The sequence below is a fragment of the Limtongia smithiae genome, assembly GCF_038497785.1.
Source record: "Limtongia smithiae strain NRRL Y-17922 unplaced genomic scaffold V1518scaffold_1, whole genome shotgun sequence".
Lineage (NCBI taxonomy): Eukaryota > Fungi > Ascomycota > Lipomycetes > Lipomycetales > Lipomycetaceae > Limtongia > Limtongia smithiae.
In genome coordinates, this window is record NW_027117622.1 from 919,462 (window position 1) to 936,662 (window position 17,201).

Consider the following 17,201-nt stretch of genomic DNA (forward strand, 5'->3'; position numbering starts at 1 on the left):
CCAAACATCAAAATAATTTCTCGAGGAGCACCTGGACGACGAACTGCCACCGTGAACTTGTCACCGCAATGAGCGATCGTTCAAAGCGAAACCGCGTCGGTATCGAGCACGACCGCGTGACAAATGTGGGTGTTGAGGACAGAGGATTTATCATTTCTAGCCCAGCACGTGCTAACATTTCACTAGGTCTCCAGCACAGATTTCCCCGGGTACTACCCGGGAGAGGACCACTCATGGGACCTAGACCGGTTTAAAGAAGTAAGATAAATACGATTGTGTACTTACCTTACGTGATCGAATGAGCAGAAATCTTATATTTTATAGAATCTGAAAGTAAAAATTAGCTACCTGACCGACACCTCTACGGAGTTCGACCTCATTGGCATCGATGCTTCCATTGCAAACGCTTTCCGCCGGATCATGATTGCCGAAATCCCGACACTCGCCATAGAATACGTCTACATCGAAAACAACACGTCTATCATCCAGGATGAGGTTCTTGCACACAGATTGGGACTCGTTCCACTGAACGCGAATCCAGACTACTTGCGGTGGTTTAAGAGTGAGTTGAAGTTGCGGGCTGTCTTGATACGTTGCTAATGCGCATGTTTAGAAAATGACCCTGGTTTTGAGCCAACTGACTACGACACAGTGGTGCTACGTCTGCAGGCGGCGTGCACCGACAATCCCAATCACCCTGAGGGCACCACTGACCCAAAGCTGCTTTACCACAATGCACATGTGTATGCCTCTCAAATACAATTTGAACCACAAGGCCGCCAATTAGAGTGGTTTCCGGACGGTATCGTGCCGACAAATCCCAATATCTTAATCGCCAAACTGCGACCGGGTCAGGAAATCGACCTGACAATGCATTGTATCTTAGGAGTCGGCCAGGACCACGCCAAATTTAGTCCAGTCGCAACGGCAACATACCGACTTTTGCCAATCATTGACATTCTTGCTGGCCCGATTACCGGAGAACTTGCAAAGAAATTCAGAGCATGCTTTCCGAAGGGCGTAATCGGCATCAACGCCAAAGGAGAAGCATACGTCAAGGATGCTCGAAAGGACACAGTATCGCGCGAAGTTCTTCGCCATCCCGAATTCGAGGACCGCGTAAGGCTCGGAAGACAACGTGACCATTTTATATGTAAGTTCACTCGTTTGTCATGGCATTTTACAGAACTAACACTGGTTTAGTCTCAGTTGAGTCAACTGGAGCTATGACACCTGACGACATCTTCCTCAAGAGCATCCAGCTGCTGAGGAAAAAATGTCAGATTCTTCGCAAGTTTGACCTAAGAGCATAGAACGTTGTATACCCTCAGACTAATACAGAATAAACAATTAAAAGGGCTTATATTATGTAAAAGCTAGCAACATGTTCGAAATAGCTGATGGCGCAGCTTGTAACAAATAGTTGCTGCAAAGGATGTATACCTGCGCCTGAGTGACCATACATGAATAGCATACGCGCCGATCAAAATTCCAAACCCATTGTGGTGACGTGAGTTTACTAACCTGTAGTTATGTGATATTAGTTTACAGACAAGCGCGTAGAGTACTTCTATGCGCCCACACGATTATTGACATCGCCGTCTCCCACATCATTTGTCTATCGCCTAAAATAGACAAACCGCAGACTAGACATTGTCGTCGTGGTACACGAATCTGAAAATGAGAGAGTTAGTTCAAATTGCTCCTGAGTTAAGGCGACACGTATTCCTTCTCACCTCGTCTGCTTTGGGCTGATGGGGGCGGTCGCGACATATCGTGCATCGTCGCGCGGCCGCTCTGCAAATATAAGTCAGCCCCGTATCCACTTACGTGAGGAGCCAATCGCAGACTCATGTCTTACCATTTCGGTCATTGCCGGCTAGCATAGATTGAATCGACATCGATACCGAGCTGACCGTCTGAATTGGCGACCAACCAGTACCGAGTACGTCTAGACAAATATGTCCATTGCTGTATAGGTCAGCATGATGCATCGCATTGTTTTAACAAGGATGTGGCCACATACCTGTATATGTGCGGATGAATCGGGATAGGCCGGTCCCGCGAAGCCACGAACTGCACCTCGGGGGCTTCAATTGGGTACTGGTTTGAAAATCGAAATTGCAGCCGAAACGTCTTTCCAGCATATATGGGGTTATTGTCCATGACTTGGATGTCGATGAGCCATATTCGGTACTCGTCTGCCTGAAATACGTGGATACCTATAGAGAGCCGATCAGTGAGTGCATACTAGAGACGACGACCACAACGATCACGGTGACGATTACTTACCGACGGCTGGATGGGTGTTGAGCTCGTGCAGCTCGCGGCCGAGACGTTTTGTAAAGCCGGCTGACATGGCGACAAATAATATGAGACCGAGGGAGAAATGAGAAGGGCGAGGAAAGGGAGAGAGGAGGGAAGTAGGAGTATATGGATCGCGGTAGCGTACACTAAACCCACCAAGACAGCGTACAGGCAGAATTGATTAGAGGTGGTAGGTAGCCAAATACTACTGACGAGTTAGCGGCTTACTTACCTAATCGTTTAGTTGACATGTTCAACTTAGTGAGCAGGTAAGTGCAAATTAGCCCTGACCCTTACCTAGGGCGCTTAACTAAAGTTAATTTAGCTAGTAGTCGAGTTAGCACTTAGAGAGGGTTTTAGTGACAAGCTGCAGTCCACTTAACTATATCGCATTCACCGATTGCGCCTTCGCGTTTCGCCCAACGCTTGTCGGCGCTCACCCTCTCCTCCCCCAGGCCCCCTCAATTTGTTGTCTTCGCTGGGCTACTTGTCCGCATGTGTGCCTGGCGCGATGTTCGTCTTCAGAGTTCAGAGTGGTACCCGAAGGCGGAGCAGGAGGCCAACCTCTTTCTCTTTCCGACCCCAAGTAGTCCTCGTCCGACGGTGATCCTCACTAACGCAATCTTCCTCTCCGAAAAGGGTACTCCCACGGATTTCACGCGGGAAGAGCAACTTTCCGAGGACTACTGCTGCTTTGTCGAGGGCATAGCTCAATTGCGCGACGTTGTGGAGCGTAAGCTATAACTCCTGCCTCTTCGATCTGCTGCGACCACCCATGCTCATTGACACTCTTATTTAGCCCTCAGACCCCGTACCGTTCGTGAAGAGACACAGATTCGATCGTACCGCATAAAAACCGCTTTAATTGACTACGTCGAACATTCAGATCGCCTTACTATCACAGTTTACTCGAAGTTTGCGATTTTTGTTGCTGTTTCCTTCCACTTGTCTTATCGCACACAACTGGCGAACATTAAGGCAAGCACCCAGTTGTGGCGTAAGGCTCTCTTCATTCGGCATATGAAATCCTGACGTGAACTGACTTCACTTTCTTGTTCCACAGTATTCTGTTGTACAGACCCAGATGGTAAAGGCAACAGGCATCGATTTGTGCAAGATATCATGAGAGAGGTAAGTGTATTCGATAATCCTTAGCTAGCTGCGGACGACTGGTATTGATAAGGTCATACAAAAGTATGTCCAGCGCTACCCGTATATCTGCGATACCACCGGTTTGTCTCCTCGAGATGCCTATTCCAAGCAAATCGATGTCGGCCTCGATATTTATCGGGCTGAGTCGATTGTTCTAATTCTCAATATACTTCGCCACGTTAAAGCTCCAAATTTGGCTGTTCTTTCCAAAGGTATTATTAAAGATTTTACGGTTCGTTATCGTTTGCTTCATTGATCTGAGCATTACTAACTAACGCTAAGGCGACATACAACCATTGTTACTTGCACCTTCGAGACGCCGGACTATTGCACTGTATAGATGGAATAACAACCGAAAATCCAGATATCAAAGACGAATATCGAGCGAACCGGCCGGGAATTCTGTTATATTACAGACTTCCAAACGCCGCTGCTATGGAGCAAGCTGTGGCGTACGCGAAGGTGCGCGCGCACAATTTTCTTTCGCCTTTCGGTTACAGGTACAGCCCAATAAAGCGAAATCAGCATCTAAATACAGACTTAGATTACCCCAATTCAAAGAGACAACGACTAGACGAAGCAACACCAACATCCAGTTCTCTTGTTTCTGCATCTTCTATGTCGATGACCCTTTCTAATCAAGATCCGCATGTTTCTTCAGCTCCAACGCGACTATCACAATCAGACTCGAGCTCACACAAGCATTCTCCTGCTGAAAATGAGAAGACCATTCAACGTGATTCTCGACCTACCATGCGTGAGCTGGCATTGGAACAACTCTCTCAACAAGCTGTGCTATATACGGGAAAACATGAACGCAAGGAACTTTCGACCCAGAAGGCTGCGACCGATCCAAGACTTAGAACAAGTGCAAAAGACCGCGCGCAACTTATTGATCCGACACTTCTGGTAGACTCAACATCTGTCTCAGATAAGCCACCTCTCATCAGTCCAATGAATGCGGACAATTCGAACGCGGCTAATTCTATCGTACCTGACCCGCTCGCTGCATTTTCTGCGTACCGCCGGCGAAATGACAGCTCCCAATCTTCTCGGACAGTATCCGCAATTTTGAAGCGTTCTATAACTTCTGAAAACACGTCGACAGCCAGCTCGACGGTTTCCGAGAATTCGACTTGGAGGCCGGAAGCGCGAGCTGAATTTGTTGCATTTCGTCGACGAAAGAACGAACCGCGCTCTGTTCAGACAATATCGGGGAGTCTTAGGCATAATAATAGAGCGCATTCTGAAGGCTTAGCATCTCCTAAAATTGAGCAGAAGTCGGAGATGAGCCAGACCACCGCATCTGTTATATTTCCGGTCAAGTCTGCGTTAGTCGCGTCCAAACAGGAAGAAATTGCGACTACTGCGCCGACGCATTTTCTCAAGCGCGTTACCACTTCACTTACGGCGACTGGCCCCAATCTGAAGAACGCTGAGGCTGGGCTTGTGTTTCTGGCCCAGGATAATCAGGCGACGCTACAGACTTCTGCTACTTTAAGCTCGACAAATCAAGCAGGTGCCTGTGCGACAGTTAATGCCGATGGTATGGTGAACTGGCCATTTTCCCCGCGCATCGTATCGAAAACGATGAGGGACGTGAATATTTCGACTGCTCAGAATGCTTCATTTTTGACAGCTGATACCAAATTTACTCTTCCTGAGAAGCGGATTCCCTCCGATCTTGTTCCTCAGAACACAGCTGATTTCTCCAAGACGGCAATAGCCAAATTTTTGAATGAAGAGATCAGAGAAGTTGCACCGAAGACAGAGGCGACAGTGCTGGAATCAAAGTCGTCTTGGAAGGTACCGGCCGTTGCGCAGAAACCAGCAGCGCTCCGCATGGAGAAGATTCATATTACTCCTCCAATGAACGCGCAGACGCCAGCCATGCGCGCGACTGTACAATTCCAAGTCACTCTACCTACAGTCGTGCAGGAGTCAGTGGTGAGCACAACTGAGGAGGACATACCGACGACCATATCAGTCAAGCCTTCAGATATCGATATTATTCAGCAATTGCTCAATTCAGAGCGCACTTTGTCCAAGGTTGCAACACCGAGCGCGCAGGAAAGCACTATGGCTGTAGCATTAGCGCCGACCGTTGGTACTTGGCGTCTGACGAAACACGAAACAGATGGCACAGTCGATGTCGTTAGACCGGTGATGACCGTCGAGCTCCTCAACGGAGCTATCAAGACCGACTCAGAGACAGGAACCAGTGCGATAACAACATTTGAGCCCAGTGTCCAGATTCGACTACCCGAGCAGACCGCTATAAATGCTCTCGGGCAACATTTATCTCCGGATGAAGTTGCTCTTGATCCGGGTACGAATTTCACCATCGTTTTGCCGACGAGGGCTAATGAGCCTCGCTCTAAACGTCGTCGAATGGCCCGGCGGATAGGCGAGAATAGTATTGTTAGAGAGCTGCCAAAGGTTGTCCGTCTAGCTGATTCACTACAAGCAACAATCATCAACAGCGCGCCGACCGAACTACAGCCTGCAGCGAAGATTCTGATGTCACCGCCGACAAAGCCGTCACACGTCTCTACAGCGATTCCAGAAACTGCGCTAACAAAGTCAATGATTCGTGAGATTACATTGGCGCCGTACTATGAATCTAGACCATTTGACAACAAGACTTATGGCATGACTGTGACACCAGATTTTCTCAGGGCAGCGAAAGCAGGTGCTAAAGTTTACAGGAAGAAGCTGGAGGAGGAGCGCAAGATACAAAGGCAAGCTGGCGGAAAGAATGCCATGCTGCCCCCGTTACTATCGATTATACCTGCGTCAGACCCTGATACGTACCAGAAAGAGCTTTGGAGGGAACAAATCCGTGACGGCTGGTCTGTCACTGTCATGGCCACTGGAGCTCCGCCTCTTGACGTTGTACGCCTGCCAACCACAATTTCTCACGCACAAACTGCGCCATCGCTCGTTTGCTACGTCACAGGTTGTGACTATCGCATTGTCGACGCGAACGCGGCAGACGCAATTGATGAACTGGAACGACATTATCAACGGCATGTTGACGAATACATTGCAAACGACAAGGAGAGCCAAGAGCGAGCGGCCATTGTAGCTGCGGCGGACGCGGCAGCTGGTGCAGTCCCAGCGGAGGAGCAACAACAGCAACGACTTGTGCTCGATAGCGCCAACAAAACCAAAGTGCGGCGACGCGACAAATCGGGAGGCGTTGCTTCAACAGCAGCAGTGGCATCTGCCGCAGGCGCGCAGCGACTTCCAACTCCTGTCCATACCTCTGGGAATATCGAGTATGTAAAGCTGCTTCTTCATTGTGCGCGTTGCCAAAGCTAATCTCTGATTGTTCTAGCGACCTAGTTGAGAAGATTGAAAAAGCTGCGCTGTTGTGGAAGATGTTCCAACTCAACTCTGCGACCCTACACACTAGCACCAAGTAATCAGCTGCCACACATCATTAGTTATGCTTGTCTTGTAGCTTGATGCCGCAGTATTCTCTACTTAGCTTGACGAATGTCCGCACTTTTTTTTTTTAGCCCTAGTCAATTCATGAATAAAGCTACACACGGGTGGACTGACCAATTTCAAGAGCAATGACCAAGATAATCACGACTACATATTTACCACCCTATCTGCTTCTAACCAAAAATAACGATACAAGAGAGCATAAAATATGAAGATGCAGAAGTACAAGTATATAAAGCCCTGTGTACAACTAGTTTAACCACACTCACCCTGGAAAGCGATATGAGTCGGTGTGCCAACCAGTACTACCAATCGTCGTCGTCATCATCATCGCTATCGCGCGTCGATCTCATTTTGCTGTGGCGCGCCTTCAGCGCTTCCGCTAGCCCAAGTCCGGCAGCTTGTTGCGACGGCTGCATCTGCTGTTGCTCCTCCTGCTGCATGGCTGTTTGAGTAGCGTATCCATTCGCCGGCTGCTGTACGGCCGTGCGAGCAGGAGGAGGGGGTGGGGGCGGCACTCCACCTCCAATGGTCTGCGTCACTTCCTCCAAGTAAGACGCCGGTGTCCATCCCTCGAATGTCGAGCCAATCTTCTTGGCAAGATACCAGCCATTTCCTTCCTTGTTTACAACGAGCACAATCTCGCCCTTGCGGATAGACAACTGGTTTGCGCCTTGAGCCTCAAAATCAAACAGCGCCTTGAATGCGGGCTCCGCCGGAGCGGCAACGACGGCAGGTGGCGGAGGGGGTGGCGGTGCTGGCTTAGATGCTGTTGCTGGAACAGACCGCACAGGCTTGGCCGCATCGGCTGCGGCTCGGGATTGCTGAGGCTGTCGCGGTGCTTGTCGCTGCTGCATAGACTGCGGTCGAACAGGAGCCGGTCGGGGCGCTGGCGCACGCGCGCCGTTCGTTGCCGCAACAGCAGCCGCAACAGCAGCTGACGAAGGTTGTGGAGCAGTCGGTTGCTGCTGCTGCTGCATGCTGCCGTATTGCACATGTCCGTTAGAAGCTGGGGTGTTGGATATATGAGCCGGCATGCTTGAATCCAAGAGCATAGACGAGTGTCCTGGCTCTTCGACTGGCTTTCTGGATGGCGCCGCGCGCGATTGCTGAGGCTTGTGCGCGTATCCGTTCGCCGCCCTCGGTGCCGCCGCTCGAGCAGGAGCAGAACCGCCTTTTCGCCTCGGTGTCCGCTTCGATACACTGTTGGCAGGCTCTCCAGGTGGAACGCGGACCGTGCCGCTCTTGTAAATGTCATCCCGGGGAACGCTGGTATCTTTCTGAAACTTCACAATAGCCATCTTGCCTGGTTTCTTCTCATACTCGACCGTAGCACCAATTTTAATGGCAACAGAAGGAAGAATCATCTTGAGCCTTGTGATTAGTTCCGTCTTGAACACACACCAAATTAGAGGATCGGGCTCCTTCGGACCACTCGTGCCAATGGCCACCCAATCGTCACGCAAATTCGATAGCCCGACAGATGTAATCTGATTAATAGGAATGGTACGCTCGGGAACAATTTCAAGTCTGCGGTTGACTAAAGCCTCGCCAAGGATATAGAGCGCGCGCGACGTTAAGACAATAGTCCGTGGCATGCGAACACTAGTCCTTCCAAGTTTCGCCGTTAATTGTTCGCCTTTGCAGGAGAAATGAATAACTTCCTTTGAAGAGATATTCGCTCCGTTGCGAATGAACTCGCCCATTGAACCGTCGCCTCCAACTGCAAGATAATCTGCCAAAAACCGTCGCGAACCAATCATAGACATTCGACGACGCTCCTTGCGACCAGCAAGGACCTGCGTACCATAATCTCTCGTCTGGATAAACTGATCTGAGCCCTGGGTCCGTCGCCATGCTCGCTGAATCTTGATTGCGCTGTCGATTCTGCGGCGCTGATAGTTGCGCCAAGCGCGCTGGATTCGGACTGCCATGTTGTGCCAGTACCTATCTCTCATGTGCTCCAAAGCAAATAAAGTCTCTGGAGTTTTGATAAATGCTTTAGTAACGCCCATCTGGTACTCGTCCTTTGGAATAGTAACATCATGCAAAATCTGTAGCACCGCAGACTTTGCATCACCTTTCCAGATATAGTCACCGGCATATGAAGTCTTTGGAGAGAGAAGGTAGAAACGCTCTGCAAATTTTTCAAATGTCTGTCTGTAAGCAAAACCGGCGCGACGAATTCTCACGTTCTCCTGCAGACCAAGATATTTGATTTGATGAAGAACCGCTTTATTGTCATATTCAGTTGGCGACTTGCTCTGGTTAGGCTTGATTGTGCGAATGTAAGATGGCTGGCATTCCATGAGCGTCTTAACCAAGTCATTCGCTGACTGCTTGATCTTGTCGCTTGCAGTTGGCGGCCGCTTCTTAGAATCTTTGTCGATGTGTTCTGGAAACAGAGTCGTCAAAAACTTATTTCCACTCTTGCTGACGAGCTCCAGCAAATCCTTCAGCATCTGATCCTTGTTCTTATCGGTCATACCGTCGATTGTGTAAGACACGTCACCAGCATAATGCTTGATGATGAATTTGCCCTGGCGCTGTTCAAAGTGAGGATTGCTCGCCACAAGAGATAACCGTTGTGCAAAAGACTGATCCGCGGCCGAGGAATCCGCATGAGCAGTTGCAACAGCATCGTTGAGAGCTGCGAAAATCCCAGGAGGACGCTTCTCTTCAATTAAATCACACACAATCTTGTTGTTGAAGTAGTTAATCGGTGCCCAGTGAATTTTTTCTCGAACGTATTCGTCTTGCTCGGTTTTGAGTGTCAGTTGAATGAAAATTTGCTGGAGCTTTTCGTTTACATAGTTGATGCAGAGCTGCTCAAATGAGTTGTTTTCGAAAATTTCGAAGCCGTAAATATCCAGAATACCAATTGTTCTGGCCGATTCGCCAATAGTCTTCATAGATACATTCACGCGATTGACAATCCAATCAAACAGATTCGAGTAAATACCTTTTGCCAAAGCGTCGCGCACCGCACGTGCCTGCACAGCATTGAGAGGAACTTCGTACACCGATCCACGACGGTTGCCTCGAGATGTTTCCATAATTCTTATAGTCAGAGCCTTCTCAACAGATGCAGCATCAGTTCCCATAAGATACGCCACAAAGTTTGTGACTGACGCATCGCGGATGGTCGCGTTGCCCTCCGCGTTCTCGACAAAGTCAACGTTCCCAAGCCACAAAATAATGGCAAGAATTTTGAAAATATCATCTTGCTCGTGTGCGTGAAGACCGATTGTCTCCATTGCCTTGATCGTATCCTTGAAGTCGCTCAAGTCATCAATGCCCTGTACCGATGTACACTTTGAGGCAGATGTATAAATATATGACTCAGGCTGCTGAATGCCATACTGCTCGCGGTGATTCTGCAGAGCACCCTTCGTGAACTGGTAAAAAATGTGAAAGTTTCGCTCATTCTGAATCTGGCCTACAACTCGATTCTTCTCAAGAAGATAGTTGGTTATCCTAGCGCCAACAGGTTCACCGGCAATATTAAATTCAATCTCAAGATATTTTCCATGCCGAGACGAATTGTTATTGCGAAGCGTCTTAGCACAGCCGAACGACTCGAGAAGCGGATTTGTCGCCAAAACCATGTCCTTCGTCTTCTGAATTGACGACGACGAGTTACCCGAGACGTTCGCAATATATTGCATGATTCGTTTGGCGGCCTCAGTTTTGCCAGCGCCGGATTCACCACTGTGCGACAGTGATTAGAGACTCCAGCCAAGCAGTGCTGCCATAACGCATCACTTACCTGATAATCACGCATTGATTTTCGTTGTAGGACTTCATGTTGTAGAATGAGGCCTCTGCAATAGCAAAAACATGGGGAGGAACCTGATGACATGATTAGTACCGAACAAATTCTTGTTGAAGAAGTGAGTGGAACTGTGCTAACCTCTAACCGATTTTTGCCGCGATAAGTCTCGACGAGCTCATCGGAGTAAATTCCAAGGTCCCGGAAGGGATTGATAGAAATTAACTAGCAAAAATCACGTCAGCAAATTTGTCGAAGTTCTCCGAAGATCGAACGATAAGAATCCGAGTGAGATCCAACATACCACATGTCCAATGTAAGTCTGTGTTCCGGTGGGCTTGGTGAGCAAGTATTCTGGCAACCGAAAAATCAAGTCAGTAACATACATAGATCAAGCCATTCTCAAATCGCTTCTTGAGATTTTCGTTGATCGCGTCTTCGCTGACTTTGGAGAGGAGGGTGAGGTCCGATACACCGACTTCCTTACGCTTGGTGGTCTCAAATACCGCCTTCTTGACGGGCCCTTTCTTCTGCGCCTGCGCTTGAGGCTGACCAGCGTTCTGGGCCTTGCGACCGGCGCGCTTGGTAATGGCCATTGAGCGCGGAGAGAAGAATGTGGCAGCTGAGGAGGCGGATGGGCACTGGAGATGGCGGTTGTGGATGGAGCGGGAACTGGGACGACGGACTGTGCCGACCGCGGCAGGCGACTGGATGACGAAGTCGCAGCGTGGCTGGTTGAATATTTGTGGTGCAACGAGCACGGCAAAATTGCAATGCAGCTGGTTGAACTAAGCAGTGCATATAATCCCGTAATAGTGCTGTGTTCCCGCGTCATCCTACAGACCCCGGATTTACCACGCTATGTAACTACGATCGCGGTGGGATTACACACGACACAGCTATGAGCCCAATGGTCCTTCGACATTTACGGCTCGTCTCGGGATTCAATCGAATTTAGCAGCCTATGACTACGATTCTGAAACGCGCTGACCTGTTGCAGAGCTATTCTTCGGGAGGTAATTAATCTGAGCTTGGCCATACTGGCCCGTCTACTTCTCCATATAGCCCATTTTCGTCGAAATTCATTGCCACCGCGACAATACGATGGTGCATTCAGACAGCTCTACTCAGAATATATCGACAAAATCTGAGTGCCAGCCAGGTTTGGACGTCGACCGATACGGAGTTGATGTGCTCTTTCCGCCACCACCGCTACGATCGAACATCGCTAGAACTCCAGCTGCGCCGAGCAGCTTCGACGAAAGTACTTTTTTTGACGCTGTCGTGGCTTCTCCGCCATCGACACCTTCCGCAACTGATCTTGCGCCTGTAGACGGCCGATCATATCAGTCTAGTGGCTATTTTGTGCCATGGCAACAGAGCGTCGTGAATGACTCGCGGCCAACACTGGATCCGGTCAGAGAGACATATGAATACCTCGGCCAACCGTCACATGGCAGTCACACACATGCATACGATCAGTTTATTCCGAAGAGCAACAACAGCATGGGCGAATTTGCGGTGCCTAGCAGTCGCATGTCCTCCTCAATCAGCTCGACAGTCAACTTTTTCGACCGGCCAGAGAAGAAGCTTTTGGTGCCGCCACTCAATTTTGCCATGGTTGCGTCGGGAATATACAGAAGCGGTCATCCACTGCCAATTAACTTCCAGTTTTTAGAAAAGCTGAAGTTAAAAACAATCATGTACGGGAGTGTTCTTCTGTGCTGGTATTATGGTAAAGCTGCTAACTGCCACTCTAAAGATACCTCGGCGAGCATGAATTACGCAAAGTCAACGTGGAATGGGCCGAGAAGCACGGAATCAACATATTCCATTTTGGAATGCCCAGCTCAAAGCTGCCATTTGTGGAGAACGATCCTGTAGCTATAGCCAAAGCACTTGGGGTGGTGGTCGGTGAGTGGTTTTTTAGTGAATTTCGTCAATACATTTTGTTTCCTAACACATCTAGATTCGCGAAATTTTCCGATTCTCCTGCACTCGGACAAGGGGAAGCACAGAGTTGGCGTGTTGGTTGGTGCAATGCGAAAGCTGCTTCAGCAGTAAGTTGCTACGTTGATTAACTCACTCACGCTAGAGTCTGGCAGTCAGCTAACAAGTCTGGCAGCTGGAGTCTTGCTAGCATATTTGACGAATACGGTCAGTTTGCAGCGGGTAAAGAAGACAGTGATATCGAGGTATATTTTCATCTCCGATCTACGATAGTCAAGTGCGAACTTCGCATTCTAACGTCAGCCAGTTCATCGAGATCTTCAACACAGAGCTCAACTTCGATCCTGAACGAGTTCCGCCATGGATGCGCGTAAATCTCTCAGACCGGGCGAGCTTGCCGTCGTCATAGTCATCATCTGTTGTGGGGTAGTTGTGTGAAGTCGTACAGCAGGTGTCTGAGAGCGATGCGAGGGTCCCGAGGGCTTGCAATAATAGCTAGTAATGTTGCTGGTTAAGCGCGCCGCACCACATTGAAAACCCGAGTTCGCCCGCCTAAAGTTTCCCGAGTACGAGTGTAAGGTTCAGTGCTGTTCCGAGGTGCGGGTCCACCCGAGACGCCAGCCCGTGCTCGATAATATATTTACCACTCGCTCGCGTTCACACCGCGACACGACTTTACAAAAGCCCGTCGATACGCGCGTCGCGCTGTCTGTCTTCTAGTTTGAGTAAGAATCTGGATTCGCAGTCGACACAATGTCGAAATACCTTCAGCTTATTGCCCATCCCTCAGAGCTTCGCTCTGTAATCCAATGGTATTATCAGTGACCCTCCTTTGGTACTGGCGACGGACAGTGTTCTGACACTTATTGCAGGAAGTTGTGGCACGAGCCATTATATCCTAGAGACCCGGCGAAGGAGACGGCAAACATGAAGCGATGTTACGAGCTGCTCGAGTTCACTTCGCGAAGCTTTGCTGCTGTCATTGAGGAACTGTCCCCGGAGCTACGCGAAGCGGTATGTGTATCTGAGCAATTTTGGTCATTCACATCCATGCAGTGCAGACCGTTGATTTGGCATGTGCTTTAGTGGGCCCAATTGACTAAGACTTTTCTTGTTTAGATTATGGTCTTTTATCTCATCTTGAGAGCTCTGGATACGGTTGAGGACGACATGACCATTCCCAATCCGACGAAACTTCCTATTCTACGCACCTTTTACGAAAACCTTGCAAAGCCTGGTTGGACATTCCACGATAGTATGTTTAACTTGGTATATGTCAGCAAGTCTAAGGGCTAAACTGGTGCGCTCAGGCAAGGAGAAGGACAGGGTCGTTCTCGAGGAATTCGACAAGGTTTACTTGGAGTATTCAAATTTGAAAGAAAAATATCAAGTCATCATCAGCGACATCACCAAGCGTATGGGAATCGGCATGGCTGACTACTGCGAAGACGAAGACTTCAACAAGAAAGGTGTCGATACTATCAAGGAATACAATCTATACTGCCACTATGTGGCGGGAATTGTGGGTGAAGGTCTTACAAGATTATCTGTTTCCGGTGGCTCGGCAAACCCGAAGCTGTTGGAGAACCCTCAACTGTACGTCTGTCGGATATTTGTCCTCGCTACCTGCCTTGTACTAACTGATCTTCCAGACATGAATCCATGGGTCTCTTCCTGCAAAAAACTAACATTATTCGCGATTACCACGAAGATCTTCTTGACAACCGGCGATTTTGGCCTAAAGAAATATGGTCCAAGTATGCTAGCAGCCTCGACGACTTGGCCAAGCCAGAAAACGAGCAAGCCGGCCTGAATTGCTTATCTGAACTTGTTGCCGATGCAATTGAGCATGCGCCGGACTGCTTGTACTATCTTGCAGGTATTAAAGAGCAGTCCATGTTTAATTTCTGCGCTATTCCCCAGGTTATGGCGATTGCTACCCTAGAGCTGGTTTTCCAGAACAAGAAGGTTTTGACAGGCCATGTCAAACTCCGAAAAGGGTTGTCATGCCAAGTAAGAGGACCCTCCCAGTTTTAAGTAAATTCGCGGAGCGCGACTAACAACACACTTATAGCTTATGATGAAGGCAACGAATGTCCGCAGCACTTACGAAATTTTCCAGACATATTGCCACAATATTCACGCAAGGAACAAACCCAGCGACCCAAGCTATATGCGGATCAGCATTGCTTGCGCCAAAGTCGACCAGTTCATTGAAACTGTTTTCCCCACAAAGGTCGAGGAGGCTGCGTCCAGTATTTCTAGCAGTGCCTCATATTTCACTATGGCCATCGTGCTTGTCGTGTCTCTTATTCTCGTTTCTAATTTGATCACTACCAAGTAGTTACTGAGGTCCGGAATTTGCCGTCTGTCTCGTGGACCTCTGAGACCATTGTCTATGTTTTTTTGGAATGGTCAGCCTCTGGCCGTGGGGTAACGATAATGATTTTGTGTGCTTACAGCCTCAGTGTAGAACAAATAAATTTGTAGATTGGCCCTTCCGTTATGATTTCTCTATCTACACCTTCCAATTCTGCCCATTTGTGCCTGAATAGTATTATACTTATTCATACCCCTAAATAATGCATCCAACAATACTCTATCAAATATGACGGAGCTATGGAGTTAAAGTAACAAAAATATACTTTTTTGTCTAATTCTCGGAAGTAAACAAATTGATCACAATTACAACGTTGTTATTCGCCGATCTGTTCTTTATGCTCGTTGCTTGGCTATTATATGTCTTCAACAATTACTCCAACAATCCAACAATTCACCAAGAAGAATATCAAGGTCGCAGCAAATATTCCCGGAAAAAATGTGCTCTCATTCATATACTCTAGTAAATAGCTCTGCTGAAGCCATAGTCCCTATATCAAAGTTAGCACAAAATCCCAAATCCCGCCACCAAATATATTGCTTACCTGTGCTAACAACCATAGTACAAGTGCCAAGATACCCAGCCGCTTATTTTTCAGCATCGCCGAAGATGGGAGATAAAACGGCAGTAGCACTATGTACCACATGAAGTACTGGCTCGTGCATACTTTGTTAAAAGTGACAAACGCAAATGTTTGTACGAACATTGTCTTCGCCAAATCTTTCTTTGCCAGTGAGAACGGTAAAAATATGCCGGATATGAATAGCTGAGGTACAAAAGCAAGTGCCGGGTATGGCGACTTCTGCAAGACATTTGGTGATGATGATATGTAGAGAAGGATATTGTAAGGAGAAAAGTTATGCCGATGGTCGGAGCGAGAGAGATGGTGTAAATATGAGTGCTGTAGAAAGGGCTCACCATATCTAAATTGTTCCGTTATCAGCCGTGTCACGCATAACTCCGAAAGATCGGCGACTTACATATAATACATTGCTGTCGTAAGAACGGCGAACGAGAGAATACTCGCAAAAGCAAACTTAACGCGGGCCTTGTTGACCCACCTTAGAATACCAATTCCGAGTAACATTGGGCTGTCGTCAAGCGCCCACAAAATAGACGGTATGTAGATAATAGGATAAATCTTGAAGTGCACTGCGAATCCCGAGATAATTCCGGCAAGCACAATTTTCTTTGCGTAAACTGCCCATAGAAGGGCAATTACGACCGCGCCTAGTAAGCCCTCTGAACTTCCCCGAGTACTGATAATTGCAACCATTGGGTTCAGCAACCACACGGCCGCGAACTTGATGGCCCGGCTTTCTGGGAGCCCTCTGGAGCGGAATATCTTGAGCATGAGCCAACCGGCTAGAATGTCTCCAAGTGCGAAGAGAAGTTTGCCGAACCAAAAGAAGCTCACCGTTGGTAACAACAGCCAGGCTAGGATAGGCGTGTACCGATATGTTGCGCGATCGTACGGAGTTCCTCCTTGTGCAGTGAACTTAGCGGCATCGGTGAAAACAAAGTAGTCGATATCCGTGAATCGCATTTGCGCATGGGCGTCCTGATATATGCCATAATAAAAGAAGCCCAGTCTCATGAGCCCGGACAGCAATATCAAGTGCGCAGTCGAAAATTTCATTGCCATAGAGAACACTTTCGTTTAATGATCTGATACAATCATAAAACTTTTCAAATGCACAAAAATTATAGATTCAGTGGCCTATAATAGAATGACGAAATCAAGAGTCCAGCAAGAGGCATACGGGAAGCGTGTAACCACGAGTCGGACAGTACAGGAGATTCTCGTCACCGCAGCTGCAATATATACCACGAATTCTCTATCTCGCCCCAAATACTTATTAAATGCTAATTTGGGACGTCTGACCGTAGCTGTAAGCAAATTGTGTATCTGCCTTTCGAGCTTACGCAACCGTCGACGTTATGTGGCTAGCCCACTGATTCAACCGCGTAACTGAGGGCAAATGGAATCAACCGTCAATGGAATCCGCCAGTGTAATAAGACGGCCTGTCGAGTTGGATTCCGAACCGTCAGGCTCTCCAGGTACGATGCTCGCGAAATTGACAGTTGCCCAGCGATATTCGCGAAGTGCTTGATGCGTTCCCAGACGCGGCGTGTCGCTAATCACACGCATCACGAACTATGCGGAAACTAGCTCTGTGAGTTTG

At 48.4% G+C, this 17,201-nt stretch overlaps 7 protein-coding genes across 7 annotated transcripts; 4 read left to right on the forward strand and 3 right to left on the reverse strand.

The window, feature by feature from the left end:
• The first annotated feature begins 14 nt into the window (after positions 1-14).
• Positions 15-1,369, forward strand: V1518DRAFT_409035 (DNA-directed RNA polymerase). Its single transcript, XM_066902270.1, has 5 exons — positions 15-125; positions 187-258; positions 325-562; positions 614-1,153; positions 1,204-1,369. The coding sequence occupies exons 1-5, from the start codon at positions 69-71 to the stop codon at positions 1,311-1,313; spliced, it is 1,017 nt and encodes a 338-aa protein (XP_066762010.1). The 5' UTR covers positions 15-68; the 3' UTR covers positions 1,314-1,369.
• V1518DRAFT_409038 (ubiquitin-conjugating enzyme/RWD-like protein) lies at positions 1,154-2,653 on the reverse strand. Its single transcript, XM_066902271.1, has 6 exons — positions 2,293-2,653; positions 2,027-2,222; positions 1,862-1,971; positions 1,737-1,797; positions 1,326-1,674; positions 1,154-1,262 (listed from the first exon to the last, which is right to left on the reverse strand). The coding sequence occupies exons 1-5, from the start codon at positions 2,357-2,359 to the stop codon at positions 1,647-1,649; spliced, it is 462 nt and encodes a 153-aa protein (XP_066762011.1). The 5' UTR covers positions 2,360-2,653; the 3' UTR covers positions 1,154-1,262; positions 1,326-1,646.
• V1518DRAFT_409040 (uncharacterized protein) lies at positions 2,470-7,029 on the forward strand. The gene is made up of 8 exons (XM_066902272.1): positions 2,470-2,497; positions 2,552-2,568; positions 2,681-3,040; positions 3,107-3,304; positions 3,371-3,438; positions 3,503-3,691; positions 3,742-6,740; positions 6,800-7,029. The coding sequence occupies exons 3-8, from the start codon at positions 2,803-2,805 to the stop codon at positions 6,885-6,887; spliced, it is 3,780 nt and encodes a 1,259-aa protein (XP_066762012.1). The 5' UTR covers positions 2,470-2,497; positions 2,552-2,568; positions 2,681-2,802; the 3' UTR covers positions 6,888-7,029.
• A 188-nt stretch (positions 7,030-7,217) lies between these two features.
• On the reverse strand, positions 7,218-11,688 carry V1518DRAFT_443814 (P-loop containing nucleoside triphosphate hydrolase protein; the record flags this gene model as incomplete). The annotated part of the gene is made up of 5 exons (XM_066906446.1): positions 11,071-11,688; positions 10,989-11,006; positions 10,826-10,909; positions 10,682-10,764; positions 7,218-10,623 (listed from the first exon to the last, which is right to left on the reverse strand). The coding sequence occupies exons 1-5, from the start codon at positions 11,278-11,280 to the stop codon at positions 7,218-7,220; spliced, it is 3,801 nt and encodes a 1,266-aa protein (XP_066762013.1). The 5' UTR covers positions 11,281-11,688.
• On the forward strand, positions 11,459-13,280 carry V1518DRAFT_409051 (tyrosine phosphatase family-domain-containing protein). The gene is made up of 5 exons (XM_066902273.1): positions 11,459-12,387; positions 12,447-12,598; positions 12,654-12,744; positions 12,810-12,879; positions 12,942-13,280. The coding sequence occupies exons 1-5, from the start codon at positions 11,789-11,791 to the stop codon at positions 13,041-13,043; spliced, it is 1,014 nt and encodes a 337-aa protein (XP_066762014.1). The 5' UTR covers positions 11,459-11,788; the 3' UTR covers positions 13,044-13,280.
• On the forward strand, positions 13,281-15,269 carry V1518DRAFT_409053 (isoprenoid synthase domain-containing protein). Its single transcript, XM_066902274.1, has 6 exons — positions 13,281-13,446; positions 13,507-13,648; positions 13,754-13,889; positions 13,945-14,230; positions 14,287-14,647; positions 14,709-15,269. Exons 1-6 carry the CDS (start codon positions 13,388-13,390, stop codon positions 14,976-14,978), a joined length of 1,254 nt encoding a protein of 417 aa, XP_066762015.1. The 5' UTR covers positions 13,281-13,387; the 3' UTR covers positions 14,979-15,269.
• Positions 15,105-17,127, reverse strand: V1518DRAFT_379457 (PIG-M-domain-containing protein). Its single transcript, XM_066901634.1, has 3 exons — positions 15,995-17,127; positions 15,559-15,937; positions 15,105-15,504 (listed from the first exon to the last, which is right to left on the reverse strand). Exons 1-3 carry the CDS (start codon positions 16,657-16,659, stop codon positions 15,370-15,372), a joined length of 1,179 nt encoding a protein of 392 aa, XP_066762016.1. The 5' UTR covers positions 16,660-17,127; the 3' UTR covers positions 15,105-15,369.
• Between the last annotated feature and the right edge of the window lie 74 nt (positions 17,128-17,201).